Source organism: Dendrobium catenatum, unplaced genomic scaffold, assembly GCF_001605985.2.
Source record: "Dendrobium catenatum unplaced genomic scaffold, ASM160598v2 fragScaff_scaffold_1557, whole genome shotgun sequence".
In the NCBI taxonomy this organism is placed as follows: Eukaryota; Viridiplantae; Streptophyta; class Magnoliopsida; order Asparagales; family Orchidaceae; genus Dendrobium; species Dendrobium catenatum.
The window spans coordinates 6193346-6209499 of record NW_021320019.1 but is presented as its reverse complement, the minus strand read 5'-3'; the positions used below and the strand labels follow the sequence as shown (position 1 = coordinate 6209499).

Sequence of the window (16154 nt, the reverse complement as noted above, 5' to 3'; positions counted from 1 at the left end):
ATTAATAATAGAAGGAATTTATTGAATAAACTGGAGCTATATTCTTCTAAAGATATTCCTTTGGTTGTTGAAGGAGATTTAAATTGTTTGTTATCGAAAGAAGATAAAAGAAGAGGTAAATTTTTTTGTTTTCCTCAAGGTCCTCAATAAATGAAGATATTTATGTCAAAGAATTATTATCATCATGTCGGTTTTATGGATCCAAAATTTCACATGGTGTAATAACATGGGAGACGAAGCTCGAATTTGGGAAAAATTGGATAGATGCTTGTTGAATTCCTTTTGGTATTAATAATGTTCATTTGGATGTTGTGAGACATTTGGCTAGAGTTGCTTCATACCAATGTACTATTATTTTGGATATTTTGCATCCCATCTTAAAATGAAAAAGAATAATCATATTTGAAGATGTATGGGCATTCATATCTGAATTCTTCAGTAATTGTTTTGAAATCCCAAAAAAAAAAAAATACAATGGTTGATGATGGTCAAATCCTTAACTTAAAATTTGAAAGATCTTTGAAAGCTTCATATTATTGGAGTAAATCAAAACTCAAAGACTTCATGGAGTTGAATAAAAGTCTTAAAGAGGAAATTTTGGAATTACAAATGGAAGAGTCTTCTTCTTCAAGTTTATCTAAAGATAAATTATTTTTTCTAAGAGATATTATTAATGAGTTGAAAACTACTCTAGCTTAGTTAAACATTTGGTGGAGACAAAGGGCTAAAGTCAAATGGATGGAAGATAGAGATACAAATACTAAGTTTTTTCATGCATTTGCAGGTGTTAAGAAGAATAGAAATTGGATTAATCAAATTAATGATATCAATGGTTCATTTGTTGAAGATCAGAAAGTTACTAAAGGGGTTATGTTTTAATTCTTTAAGGATAAATGGATGGATATAAATTGTATCCTTCATGGTTGGCCTTCTCCATTGAATGTTCTTAACAATTGTGATAAATTATTGTTGGAAGTATATTTGTTTGAAGAGGAAGTTTTTGAGGTGATTAAGCATCTGGGGAATAATAAATCACCTAGGTTTGATGGTATCACTTACTCCTTTATTAAAACCTATTGGAATATTATAGAGGAAGACATTTGGAAGGCTTTTAATATTTTTTTTACAACTAGAAAAAAGTGTGTTGATTGGGATACTCTAATAGTCCTCATTTCTAAAATAAAAATCCTTTGCTTCCTTCTAATTATAGACACATTACGTCTTTAAATGACTATTTACAAGATTATTGCTAGAATGTTGTTGAATAAACTAACAATTGTTCTTCCAAAAATTATCTCTGATGACCAAGCTGTATTTATTAAAGTTCATTCTTTATTTGATCATATATTACTTGCTCAAGAATTATTTCATAAATTCATATTTTCTAAATCTTAAAAAGGTTTTTTGGCAGTAAAAAAAGATATGGAACAAGCTTATGATAGTTTGGGTTAGTCCACATTGAGGAAAGTCTTGGAATATTCTGGCTTTCTAATCAGATTTTCAAACCATAAATTGGAGTGTGTTGAGTATCTTAGATTATCTATCATGGTAAATGGAAATAATTCCAATTGGATTGACGTATGGAGCGGATTTAGACAATGTTGTCCCTTGTCTCCTTATTTATGTATAACGTGTTCACAACTATTATCAAATGCTTTTTTTTAAAGATGTAGGAAGCTTGGAATTAAAATTGCTCGTAATGCACAAAGGACATCTCATTTGCTATATACATATGATATTATTATTTTCTCTGAAGCTGATGCAAGAAGTACAAAGAAGGTGAAGAAAATTTTGATTGATTATTGCAAATGATCTAGACAAAAGGTGAATATAGGTCAATCCCTTATTTTATTTGGCAAATTTGTTAAAAGAAAGAAGAAAAAAAATTCGCGGCTTATAGGTTTCAAAGCTGTAAATGAAATGAACTATCTTGGTGTTAAGATTGCATTAAGGAGACTTATTATTTTAGATTTTTAGATTATGATGGAGAAGACGTTGAATAGAATGAATGCATGGGGAAACAAATTTATCTCTTTAGCAGGAAGATTGATTCTTGTCAAATCAACTTTTCTTTCTCTTCTTATTTTTTCATCTACTCATTCATTAGTTCCTATGGGACTATTGAATGGTTTTGATAAAATGTGCATAAACTTTATTTGGCATAAGAAAAATGGAAAACAAGATCTTCATTATGTATCCTAGAATGTTATTTGTGATGCAAAAAATAGTGGAGGACATGAAATTCATTCAGTTGTATCTACTGTTGGACTATAACATTCAAGACTTGCTTAGAATTTTATTGATAAACCATATTCTCTTCTCAATAGAACTCTATTTTCTAAATATGGAAAATATATTTAGAATTTTGATCTTAAGAAAGGAAAATTATTACTCATGGTGCAAAGTATCTTAAACCACTTTTGAGATAGAAAGTGTCTATAAGTGTATTTGTAAATATCTTAAAGGATGTATGGATTCTTAATAGAATAATTGATAAATGGTCTACTTTTGTTGCATATGTTGAAGATATTAATATCATTATTAATAAGCTAGTTTCATATGGTGTATGTAATGTGTTAAAATTGAATAATCATTTTGGTGAACAGTTGGTGAATCTTATTCAACAAATTCAATTTTCCCTACTTTATTGTCTGATCAGCTATTGTTCAAAATAAAGATGTCTGGAAAATCTATAGTTGCCTTAGCTTTTGAAGCTACATTGGAAGAAGAGGTTGAAGATAATTACTAGAACTGGATAAAGAAAAATAAGTTAAAAATGAGAGTGGAGTTATTCTAGTGGCGTTTATTGCAAGATACAATTTCATCCAATGATTTCCTTATGTATAGAAGATTATCTGATAATAATTATTGTCCTAAAGGATGCCAATCTGTGGAAACATTGGAACATATTGTAGTTGATTGCCTAAAGCTTATTCAAGTTATTGAACATCTTAAAAAATGGAGATTTCGTATTCCTAATTTCTTTTCAATTGTTGAATGCTTGGAATGTTTGGAAAGGTTAGCAAGTAATAACTATTGTATTACAAACATGTATTGTATAGCAGCTTTCTTTTCATGGAAAAGTAGGAATAAAGTTAAGCATTGAGGTAAGACTATTTCTCGATAGCTTCTAATATAATTAGTTATGTTATTTCTTATCAAATTCATTTTGTTTGGGACAATTGGGATGTTAATCAGCCCTCACAGCTATATAACAATTTTTGGCACCCTCCTTCTGAATGGATTAAAGTAAATATTGACGCATCTATGTTAAGATCTAATGAAGAAAGAATTTGAGGCATTTTGAGATATCATCGAGGTAGATTCTTGTTGGCATTTGATTTTAGTTGTTTTCATTAGGAAATTGCTCAATTGAAGATGTTGGCAATTCATTCTTTGGAGGTAAGAATGCAAGAATGGATGTTTGAAGCTAAGGGAATTAAAATTTAAAGTGATAATTATAATATTATCAAGCTTCTTCAAGGTTCTATGGTAAAAGATAAATTGAAGAATGAATATTTTTGGAGGGAGGAGTTGTCTTGTTAAAGGAGTTCAATCAAGTTTTATTTCATATAATAGAAGATGTAATAAGTTAGCCAAGTTGTGTGCAAACCTTTCTATTTTTAGTGATTTCTATTAGGATGATGTTAGTTATAATAATATTCCTCCTTTTTTATTTCTTTGTTAGAGGAATGTGAAAAAATTTCTTTCTTTTAGTAATTTATTTAGGTTTCATTATTAATGCAATTTTCTTATTAATGCAATTTGTAGATTTAAAAAAAATGGTTGCATGTCTTACTAAATCATACAATGATGCATGCATATATTGATAGCACTGATGACATTAATATATATATTAATATCATTGATAAAATTAGATGCATTGATAATACATAAAAATATGATGCATAAGAATGGATAAGATAGATTCCTTTAGTGATTTATGAATAATTTTTCACAATTGTTTTGCTGGTTTATTAAATTTTATATCAAATATTGATTTTTAGATTCATTGTAATAATTTCATGCTTATATTATTAATAATTTTAAATTTTATTGATAATATTTGGTCATTAATTTTATTGTCAGCTATTGATTATATTATATGAGCATATCATATTGATTATTTAATCATTACATTGAAAGCTTTAGTGAATTTTAGATTATTGTTTGGCTTTTGAGCTTATTATGTAGATTTTAATGATTTTATGTTAGAAAAGGGGTCAGGACTAGTTGAAATGAGATTGTTAAAGATCCTCATATTTTTTAAAATTTTGTTATGTATTTTCTTTAATTTTTTTGTAAAGTGATCTCCTAGCTAGTGTAAATGATATTTTTGGTGAATAAATAATAAAAATATCTTGATGTATATGATTTTAGTTACTTTTAGTGGTTATTATTTATATTCATGATTTATAGAAGCTTTCGTATATTCTTAAGATAAAAATAAATATATATTTTTTTAATTTCGTTCTAGGGCATTTTAATTATGGCATAAATTCTTGAGGGAAATCTTGGGGGTGATATTTTTCTAAAATGGGTATATTATAATAATCCAAAAAAAATTGAAATTATTCTTTTTATATGAATTTATTTATATTGAATATAATTGATTATTTTCCACTACATTTTAATTATGGCATTTGCATAATCAAATAAAAACTATCTGTTAACACTATAAAATGGGTTGACTATTAAAATATAATATGTTGTGCAGGAGGGTTGGCCAACGCGCTTTCCTTTAAAGATGATTTATGATGTTTATCCTAGTTGTAACAAGTAACAGATGATTTACACCGACGGATAGAGAGTGATGATTCCTAATTGATTTAATAAAGTCATATATAATGATAATTGATTAGTTGGATAAGTAAAAATTGATATGATTGATAACTAATTGAGAATCAGTCGAGTACAAGATGTTGAAAAATAGCACATAAAAGCTAGATGTCCTACTTTACTAAATCATATATTGATGCGCGCATCCATACATTAATAACACTAATGATATTAATAAAAATATTAATATCATTGATAGAGTTGAATGCATTGATAATATTTAAACAGATGATGCATATGAATAGATAAGATAGATTCATAAAATGATTTACAAATAATTTTGCACTGTTGTTTTACCAATTTATTGAATTTTATACCAATTATTAATTTTTAGATTCATTTTAATGATTTTCTATTTTTATTGTTAATAATTTTAAATTTTATTGATATTATTTGGTCATTAACTTCATTGACAACTATTGATTAAATTAGATAGAGCAAATCATATTGATTTTTTAGTCCTTGCATTGAAAGCTCTAATTAGTTTTAGATTACAATTGTGCTTTTAAGTTCATTATATAGACTTTAATGATTTCATGTTAGGGAAGGGGTTAAGACCAATTGAAGTGAGATTGTCAGAGATCCTCAAGTTTTATTTTGATCTTATTATGTATTTTTTTTTATTCTTTTGTAGAGTGATCTCTTGACTAGTGCAAATGATATTTTGGGTGAATAAATAGTAAAATATATTGATGTATATGATTTTAATTGCTTTTGTTGGTTACTGTTTATATTGATTATTTATATAAGTTCTGATATATTCTTAAAATGATAAATAGACAATTATTTTCAAATTTGATTCAAGGGCTTTAGAAATTAATTTAAAAGCGGTTGTTTGAAGAATTGGATTATAATAACCACTTATAGGAATTGATTTATGAGTGGGATAGTTGGGTATTATAGATTTGTCATTTCTATATTTAAATGATTAAGTTATGACTCGTGATTTATTTTGATTCGATTTGAGTTTTGATTTTACGGATTTTTTTATATTAATTTTGTGCTCAAATCCTTAAGAGAAATGTCGAGTATGACAGTTTTTAAGGTGGAAATATTGTAATAATTTGAATTTTTTAAAATGTTTTTTTTTTTGTATAACTTTTTATATTACACAGAATTAATTATTTCCTACCACATTTTGATTGTGGCATTTGCATAAGCAAAAAAAATTAGCTCTTAACACTATAAATGGATTGGCTATTAAAATATAATATCTTGTGTAGGAGGGTAGGCCGACGGGCTTTCCTTCAAAGATTGTTTGTGATTTTATCCTAATTATAGTATGTAACAAATGACTGATTACATTGATGGATAGAGAGTGACGACTCTTTATTGATTTAAAGGACCCACCTGTAATAAAAATTGATTAATTGGATAAGTGATAATTGACATGATTGATAACCAACTAGGAATCAATTGGGATAAAAGATGTTGAAAACACTATGTTAAAGTTAAATGTCCTACTTTGCTAAATCATACATTGATGCATTCATACATTAATAATATTGATGACATTGATAGATACATTAATATCATTAATAGAACTCGATGCATTGATAATACCTAAATAGATGATGCATATGAATAGATAAGAGGATCTTTTTGTGATTTATAAATAATTTTTACACCGTTGTTTGATAAATTTATTGAAGTTTATACTAATTGTTAATTTTTAGATTCATTGTAATGATTCTCTGCTTTTATTAATGATCATTTTAAATTTTATTGATAATATTTGATCATTAACTACATTGACTTCTATTGATTATATTAGACTCCGCATGTCAAATATTCTTTAGTCCTTGCATTGAAAGCTTTAGAGAGTTTTGAATTACAACTAGGCTTTTGAGCTCATTATGTAGATTTTAATGATTTTATAAGTTAGGGAATGAGTCAAGACCAATTGTAGTGAGATTGTTAGATATCCTCAAGTTTTTTTTTATGTTATTCTGAATTTTCTATTATTCTTTTTTAGAATGATCTTCTAACCAGTGTAAATGATATTTTGAATAAATAAATAATAAAATATCCTAATGTATATGATTTTATTTACTTTCACTGGTTATTGATTATATTGATGATTTATAGAAGCTCTAGTATATTCTTAAAATAATACATAAAAAATTCTTCCATATTTGATTTTAGGGTGTTACATTTCGACCTCCATAGCCTAACAAAAATTCATTCGACATCAATCACCCAATTATAGTACCTCTGACTTTCATTGTCCGACTACAGCCCATTCGACTACTATCACTCAACCATGATCTCTCCAACCACCGTCATCCAATTACAATCCTGCCAACCAAACAAATAAGTCGAACTATATCTTTAAAACAGCTCTTATGCTAGTGAATTCTTCCATTTCAAGTCATGTATATAATACATATTTGATATATCATGCCAATGTTTTCTCCCATGGAAGGGCATTGTTTATAATCAATGACAAACACTAATAAAATCATTTCAACTACGCAATGCTCCATAATTTTTCCACCTTTCAGGATTTTTCACATAAAAAATTAATTGTCGCTTATAATTTTTGCATCCCTTTCTCTTATTTATGATTCTATCCCTCTACCACAGCAAATGTGTCATGACACGCAACAATATCCATTTACTACTAACCATTACTATCACCATATGATGACAACTATTAGCTATAACACAAGCTCAAACAAACCGTCAAATAACACAAGAAAACATGTCCAAAGCATAACAAAATAATATACACGCTTGAAAAGTTATTAACCCAAGTTAATCCATTTCCATCCTTCTTCAAGTTGATAGTTCTTTAGACATAGTGCTTCACAATCCTGATGGGATCTTGGCAACGCGATGCGAGCTAGAGCATGACATTGATGTTCATATCACAACAACAAATTAAAAACATGTAATATACCCAAATTATCGCCAACTTAACCAGCCAAATTTGATCTTAAATAGCATAGCCTTTTCCAGATATCGCATCAATGCCTCCAGCAGCAATACCAAGATCGAACATTAGGTGAATGTACACAAAATCCTCACTTTGTTGGGTAGTAATGGAGAAAAATAACCAATTATAAACACAATTTAATGATTAAATACGCAAATTGGGGAGTTTAATTGGCTAACATATGATGTATAATTTTAAATTTCAAGTATAAGTCAATTATTGGATTTGTTTATATTTTTAAATAATAATTTATGAAGGATGTCTCAATCCTATTAAGTGGCATCTAAATGTTGACCAATTTTGACAGCTAAACATTACATTCTAATTAAAAAATTGTTTACAAAAATCATTAAAAAAAAATAATACCTTGCGTACTTCAAGAAAGCAATTAATCAAACATATTACATTTACGGATCAAAAAGACAACCACCTATATAACATCAAAACGAAGCGCCCTTTTAATTGATTACCAATGTTAGAAACTACTGTTTCCTATCATTATGTAACCACGTATGTGACCAATTAACTAAACCCAGGGATAAAATACTTTAAAGAAGATGGAGAATTAGGAAAGAGAAGATGGAGAATTAGGAAAGAGATATGGCTTTGCATAGACCACCGACCACCACCAAGATTAGAAAATCTGAACGGTTTACCAGATTATGAAAGACAGCGTGATTCCAGCACATTTCACAGGAAGCTATACTCATAAACATCTAAAGATATAACTTCAGCTCCCAGCTACTTCCTTCTCCTTTGCCCGGGACATCTCATCCGCCGACTTGATGAAGTGCTTTGTGATCTCTTCAATCTGATCAAGAAAAATAGGAGTACTTGTTTTTAATACTAGACCAAAAAGAATCATGGGGGAGCGCAATGCAGTATATAATTACTTCTTTCTCCAATCTTTTCACATCATCTTTTGGAATGCTTGATGCTGACTTCTTTATTGTATCTAGAGCCTGCAATATCCGAAATTGATATGACATGAGAAAGGCTTTAATACAATCTTGTAATTTTACATATCTAAAACGCAAACGAAAATTAAAAACTATATACATGGTTCTTCAAAGTTTTGAAGCAAAGAAAAAACTTTTGAGCAAAATGTCTTTAGCATCGAAGCTTGGTATTATCACTAGGATAGACTAAATAAAGGATAGACTAAATAAATTAAACTTTTCTTCGCACAAGGGAAGAACAAGTTTGAATGTTTGTTTATCATTTCATTATATGTGGAAAAAGTTATAAATCATAATTCTGTAGATAAGCATCCCTCCACCCAAAACTGCATACGAAGAGAGGCGAGATGCTAGCCTATTATCATCGAGGCGCTAATTTATTAAAAAAATTAATAATAAGATTATTATCAATTTTTAGCTATTATTTTAAATAGGATTTATTTTCCTAAAAATAATCACTTATAATTGATTATTTTTCAATCATTCATGAATTCAAATAATGAATCAAATGGAATAAAGGACTTCATCCCGCACTCTCTAGCTTGACCCCTTTTCTCCCGTATCTTTAACTACTGAACTAAGCGCCCTTCTCATCCTTTCAAGGAAAATAGTCCATTGGGTGCAAGGTAAGGCAAGGAAGCCAGGAATACAAAGAAAAAATTCAAACGAACAACATAATAACAATTAAACTCAAATGAAGAGTCCTCTTTAGATTGACAAATAATCAATCTCTTATTTTGTTATATTCAGTCATCTCTCCTCAAAAAGGTAACACCTCTTCCGTCCATACCAAATTCAATACAGTTGTTTATTTTTGCCACATTATTATAAGAAAGCCTATCTTATAGGAAATACTTGAGTTCACAAGTAATCCTATCAAATCTACTTGAGTTCGCAAGCAAACCTAATCAAAATTAATAAAACAGCGAGAAAAATCAAAGAATCGTCGTAGAAAAACAAGCACACGATAGCAACTTCTTTATAGAAAGCAAAAGGGAGCAAACGTAAAACAAGATGCAAGAGATCCTCAATTCCAGAGGAGGGTCGTCTCACCCAAATCTCTAGACAAGAGATGTCTAGAGCCCAACACCAAGAACCCTAATTTCCAATCAATCAAAACATGAAACTCCCTAATTCCCTCATCCCCTTTAATACAAGATACTTCCTAATTTATTTTCCCTCCCAAACCCTAGCCGTCCACTCCGTTTGAATTTTTTATTCAATTTGAATAATGGGGCCCGCCCCATTAGGTGGACCAAGCAGAGGAGGCGGAAGCCTCCACCTCCTATAAACCATGTGAGCCGGCCCCCTTTGGGCCGGCTGGAGCTGGACCAGTTCATTGTGAACCGGTCTAACACTATCTTGGTTTTCCAAAGGTCCACCTTTAAATCCTATACAAAGAATCCCCGCCCTTAATCTTTTTTGGTGCTCGAAGAACCAATGCTGCCTATAATTTTGTTCTTTAAAACATACAAAATTATAAGTATCCTACGTTGAGAGAAAGGTGGCAAGCTCTAGAAAACACCTTTCAGTAACCCTCATCAAAATCCCAAATTATTTGATATTAGGCATAGATCCTTGCTTATATGTTACATGGTTTAAAATTGTGCAATAAGAGGCGCGCCTCAGCGTAATTTCGCCTCTTTAAGCCTTAAAGCCCATGCAAAGAGTTCAGGATTTGAGGCGTACGCCTCAAGTTTACTGAGGCTCGCCTCGCCTCACAGTTAAGAGGCGTCCGCCTCTAAAAATTAAAAAAAAAAAAAAAAAAAAAAAAAAGCTAACCTAATATATATTTCTTTAGTTCGGACCCCCCAGCCCCCGCGCGGTCTTCCGTCATTTCCAAAAATAGGTTTTCAACCTTCTTCTTCAAGCGACCTTTTTCCCTCTTTGTTCGGCGTCAGCTTCCTTCCACCGTGAGTTGCTCTTCGCCTATTTCTTGGAGTTATCTTCTACCACAAGTTGGGTTGGAGTCTCCTTCGACCAACCACTGAAAGCTCTTCTTCTTTGTGATTCCATCTATCACCTTATTTTGAAATACAAGATCGATATGTTCTGCCATAAGGACCTCCATATTCTGCTGAGTAAGATTCCACAATCGGTCTGTCTGCTCGGTATCGCTTGGTATCGCTCTGTATCGCTAGGTACATGCTCGGTACCGCTAGGTACAAGCTCGGTACCACTCGGTATAACAATGTTTGATACCACTAGGTACATGCTCGGTACAGCTCAGTACATGCTCGATACCGTTTAGTATCTTTCCATACAAACAACTTACAAACTTTAAAAACAAGCAGAACTTCAAAATTACTTTTACAACAAAAATTTGTTTCGGGGGCAGTGCCCCCGAAAACCCCCGCATGGGCGCTACCCCTTGACCCCTCGACCTGACCGGGCAGGTCGAACCCCACCAAGGGGCAACGCCCCCTTGGACCACCTGCAGACAAATATATTGTTGTATTCATCACCTTTAGTAATAGTTGTTAGTGTTAGTCTGCTTCTTCATGAGTGCATGCTTTGTATAAGTTTTCTTAATATAGAATAAGTGAAACATTATATTTAGTGATTCGATATATTGCACTAATATATTCTTCTCATAAAGGATGGTCAAAAGTAAGAATAAAGTTGCATCATATCATAGAAAAGATCCAGCTTGGAAACATAACACTCAGGTGGATGTAGGGGGAAGTGATAAAACATATATCTATCTAAAATGCAATTATTGTGATGAAGTTGTGAAGGGGGGTGTGACTAGGATGAAGGATCATCTTTCAAAATCCCATAAGAATGTTGTTCCATGCTCCAAAGTTCGTGATACTGTAAGGGAGGAGATAAAGTCATACATGAATAAGTCTGCCACGTCAAAACATCTTGCATGGAAGCAATTTGAGGATAGAGTAAATGTTGGCTCTTACTACAAGAATGAGCGCAGCGTTAGGGATTCATCTTCTTCGATGAAGGGGTGCTAAAGGGCCTATGGATCATTATATGGTGGATACATCAGAGGATATGCCTCCTACTACACAGAAGATGGCCCTAGAAAATGCAAGGGAGGCACGGAGAAGAGTGTGCAAGGATATAGACAGATTTTTCTACGAAAATGCAATTCCATTTAATGTTGTAACATCACCTGCCTATTACAACATGATTCGTTCAGTTGGAGCATTTAGAAGAGGGTTCAAACCTCCAACTATGTATAATTTGAGAACATAGATTCTGAAGGAGTTGGAAAGCACTGATAAAAGCATCGAAGAAATTAAGAGAACTTGAGCCTAAACAGGAGTAACAATTATGTCATATGGGTGGTCTGATATCAAACATAAAAGTTTGATCAACATTCTCATTAATAATCCTTATGGTACAGTATTTTTATGGTCAGTTGAAGCATCTGACCAGGTCAAAGATGCTGAGTTTATATTTGGATTATTAGATAGCATTGTTGAGGAGGTTGGAAAACATTTAGTTGTACAAGTTGGTATAGATAATGCAAGTGCTTACAAGGCTGCAGGTAACAAATTTATGGAGAAGAGGAAACATCTGTACTGAATTCTATGTACTGCACATTGCATAGATCTGATTCTTGAGAAGCTTGGGGAGCTACCTCAACATAATAATGCACTTACTAAAGCAAAAAAAATAACCAAATTTATTTACAACAACTCTTGGGTTCTAGCTCTTATAAGAAAACTTTCAAAGAAATAAATTCTAATGCCAGCAACAACATGATTTGTCACAACTTACTTGACCTTAGAGAGTATGTTGGATGCTAGACAACCTTTAGAGGCTATGTACACAGTAGTTGAGTTGTGCTTAGGCGAAAAAGGCTGAGGGAAAAGAGATTAGAAAGATTGTTTTAAATAATAGATTTTGGCAAAGTATCTTATATGTCATTACAACTACTAGACCTTTGATTCATGTTTTAAGGATTGTGGATGCTGAAAAGAAGCCTGCAATGAGTTTCATCTACAATGTCATGGATGAAGCCAAAGAAATAATTGCCTCCAACTTAGGAGGCAAAAAGGGTAGTTTTAGGAAAATTTGAAATATTAATGATGATAAGTGGGAGCTACAACTTCACCGGCACTTGCATGCAGCTGGTTATTACCTAAACCCTCAGTATCAATATGCAGAGAACAAGTCTACAAACCCTGAAATAAAGTTGGGATTGTATCATTGCATGGATCGGCTAATAAGTGATGCAACTGAAAGATCAAATGCTGACATATAATTGGTACATTTTAAAAACAAAGAAGGCTTTTTTGGATTACAACAAGCAAAGGATACAATTGTCAAACGATCTCCAGGCAATTTTATTTAATGTTTTAAACATTTATTTGAAAGTTCTTTTTTTCGCACTAATTAAACTCTCTCATATAAATATTAGTTGAGTGGTGAATTCAATTTGGTGATGGGACTCCATAATTACAGCATTTTGCTATAAAAGTTTTGAGCTTGACATGTTCTTCATCTAGTTGTGAAAGAAATTAGAGTAGCTACAACCAAGTATATACAAAGAGGAGAAATCGCTTGTCCACATTGAAGATTAATTCACTGGTGTACATTATGTACAATAGGAGACTCAGAGATAGGAATTTGAAAAAAAAAAATAGAATTAATTGATGATGAAGATCATCTGCTTTGCGAGGATGTGACATCTGATGATGAGTGGTTTGTAGATGATGAAGTTGAAGTGATGCCATCTGAATTACAAGATAAAGATTTAAATGTTGATTTCTTTGATGGTCTTAAAGCATCTACATCCACCACAACTCAATAAAGGTATATAAATATTATAGTTTTATTAGACTTTTATTAATGATTTACATTATTATTTATTTTGAATTGTTCAAAAATATTTAGGAAAGAGGAAGATAACTGATATTGAGGAAGAAGGACCTGATTGGGAGACAGTGGACTCTACAGGAGAGGAGGAAGGGGAGAGAGCAGTTCATCACAATGATGATTCAAATGAAGAACCCCTTAGTGACGACAGTGCTGATGACTAATGAGTTCTTATGTGATATGTCATTGCTATTTATTTTTGGAATTATATGTTAATAAAAAGAATATTGCGATTTGGTAAAGATGGAATTTGAGTTGAACTAAATTTCATGTTGTCTTACTATTGGGATATTTTGATTTTACTTCATATCTTATGCAATTTTATGTTTTATATATGATTTGCTCATTAGTATATACAAAATTTATCATTTTATGTTTACGCAATTTTTTTATTTTGAGGCTTACGCCTCAAAACGCCTCGCCTCATGAACGAACAACATCTCAATACCCGATTACGCAATTTTAAACATTGATGTTATAAGCAAGAACTGAGATAGGAAATCCAAACCTTGCCCTCTATGTTATTCCTAAAAATCTAGTTAAACAAACCATCCACTTAAATAAATGTAGAAATAGAAGAATCATTAAGTGTCTAGGAATAGCTTGTTGATAAATTGTCATAGCGAATAGCTTACAAAGCTGGCAAGAGAATAAATATCAAAATGTAGAAGTCCCCAAATCATGCTATGAACTGTAGAAGTCAATAAGAGAACCCACGCGGACCATAACAAGTAGACAAAAGACCTAGTGATACCTAAAAACAGACATAAAGGACTAGAAAAATAACTAATCCAACACGAGTAGATCCTTCCATCAAGAGAGAGGTAGGTTTAAAAGGATTAAGAAAGAAGTAGGTGAGGATGTTAAGAGGGGGTCTGTAATGGCCAATACTCAAAAAGGGTAATAGCAGGCCACATTGGATTTAATTACACTAATTAGATATCTACAACACATTGCAATATGGGAAAGTATACCCACATCTCCAAAATAGAACGACCAAATGATCATATCAGCACATATATAGGGGATCTCTAGTTCTTCCTCAAGTAGATGTTAATTCCAGAAAATAAAATTCTTCACCGCCGGGTAAATTGATGCAGTTTGTTGAGGCATCAAATTAAATCTTTAATAATGATTTATTTTGTCTGAAGTTGTTCAATGTTATTTAATGTATCAAATTTATAATTATATCATCATCTTTATTTCTCTTTTACTAATTTGTTAGAATTTCAAAAGCCATTTTTCATGATAGATATGCTTACCATTGTAATTATCATTAAAGATAGATACAACAATAACAATAAGCCTTTATCCTACTATGTTGGATCGGCTACATGAATCATTTTTCTCTATTGTATCTTGTTAAGAGTCAAATTCTCATCTAAATCTAATAAAGAAAGGTCATTTCTAATATTTTCTAACCAAATCTTTTCAGATCTATCTCTATCTTTCTTAATATAAGTCAAATCTAATGCATCTACTTTCTTACTCGGGTCATCGGAAGGCCAATGTTTTAGGTGACCAAACCATCTAAGGCGACTCTCTCTAATCTTATCTTCCACTGGAGTTACCCCATTCACGTATAAGCTCATTTCGTATCTTGTCTCTAAGAGTAAAGCCACTCATCCGCCTGAGCATCCTCATATCTGCAACACTTAACTTAATAATATTATGCTTCTATTTTAATGGCCAACATTCTTCACAATAAAGTATTACAGATCTCACTACCATCTAATAGAATTTTCCCTTAAGTTTACGAGGGACTTCTATATCACACAACAAGCCTGATGCATTCCTCCACTTCAACCATCCAACTTGAGTTCTACTAATAATATCCCTAACTATTTCACCATCACTATAAACAATAGACCCAAGATATTTAAAACGTGTACTCTTAATAATGACTTGATCGTCCAAAGTTACAATCCACCCACTAGATCTATTATTACTAAAATTACACTCCATATATTCAATTTTAGACCTACTCAAACGAAAGCCTTTAAACTCTAAGGTTGACCTCCATAATTCAAGACTTTCAAATTTACCTTCAACTCCCACTCTAGTCTTATCAACAAGAAGAATATCATCAGCAAAAAGCATACATCAGGGTACAAACTCTTGCAAATGTCTAGTGAGAACATCCATGACTAAAGCAAGAGGATATGGGATTAAGGTTGATCATTGATGTAGTCCAACTCAAATAGAAAAATACTTGGTCAAACCACCATGTGTTTGAACACAACTAACATCTCATGAATACATATTCTTAATAATATGAATATAAGCATTATTAACCACTTTCTTATATAGAACTTATGTTGCCTTGATACGGATACGGCGACACGGATACGGATACGGGACATGTCAATTCTTAAAAATACAGGATACGGGTACGGCGTCGAAAAGTCATTATAATTTATAAATCATAAATAAAAATTAAGTAAGCAATCAAAACATAATATTTGAAATTACAAAAAAAGGAAAGCAACATCATTTATATCCTTGTGGCTTACAATATCAAAATAAAAGTAAGCATTAATTGTCTAGTACAATAACAAAAGCATAAACATAAATTGTCT

At 31.4% G+C, this 16154-nt stretch overlaps 1 protein-coding gene across 2 annotated transcripts in view; it reads right to left on the bottom strand.

Annotated features, from left to right (window-relative positions):
* Nucleotides 1–8126: 8126 nt before the first annotated feature.
* LOC110102749 (ribosome-recycling factor) overlaps nt 8127–16154 on the bottom strand; it is a 39410-nt gene continuing 31382 nt past the window's right edge. For both annotated transcript variants that reach the window (XM_020831208.2, XM_020831209.2), the window contains exons 7-8: nt 8671–8739; nt 8127–8588 (exon numbers count right to left, since the gene is read on the bottom strand). In XM_020831208.2, the coding sequence (XP_020686867.1) occupies nt 8508–8588; nt 8671–8739 (150 nt within the window). In that variant the 3' untranslated portion in view covers nt 8127–8507. The remainder of the gene's footprint in view (nt 8589–8670; nt 8740–16154) is intronic.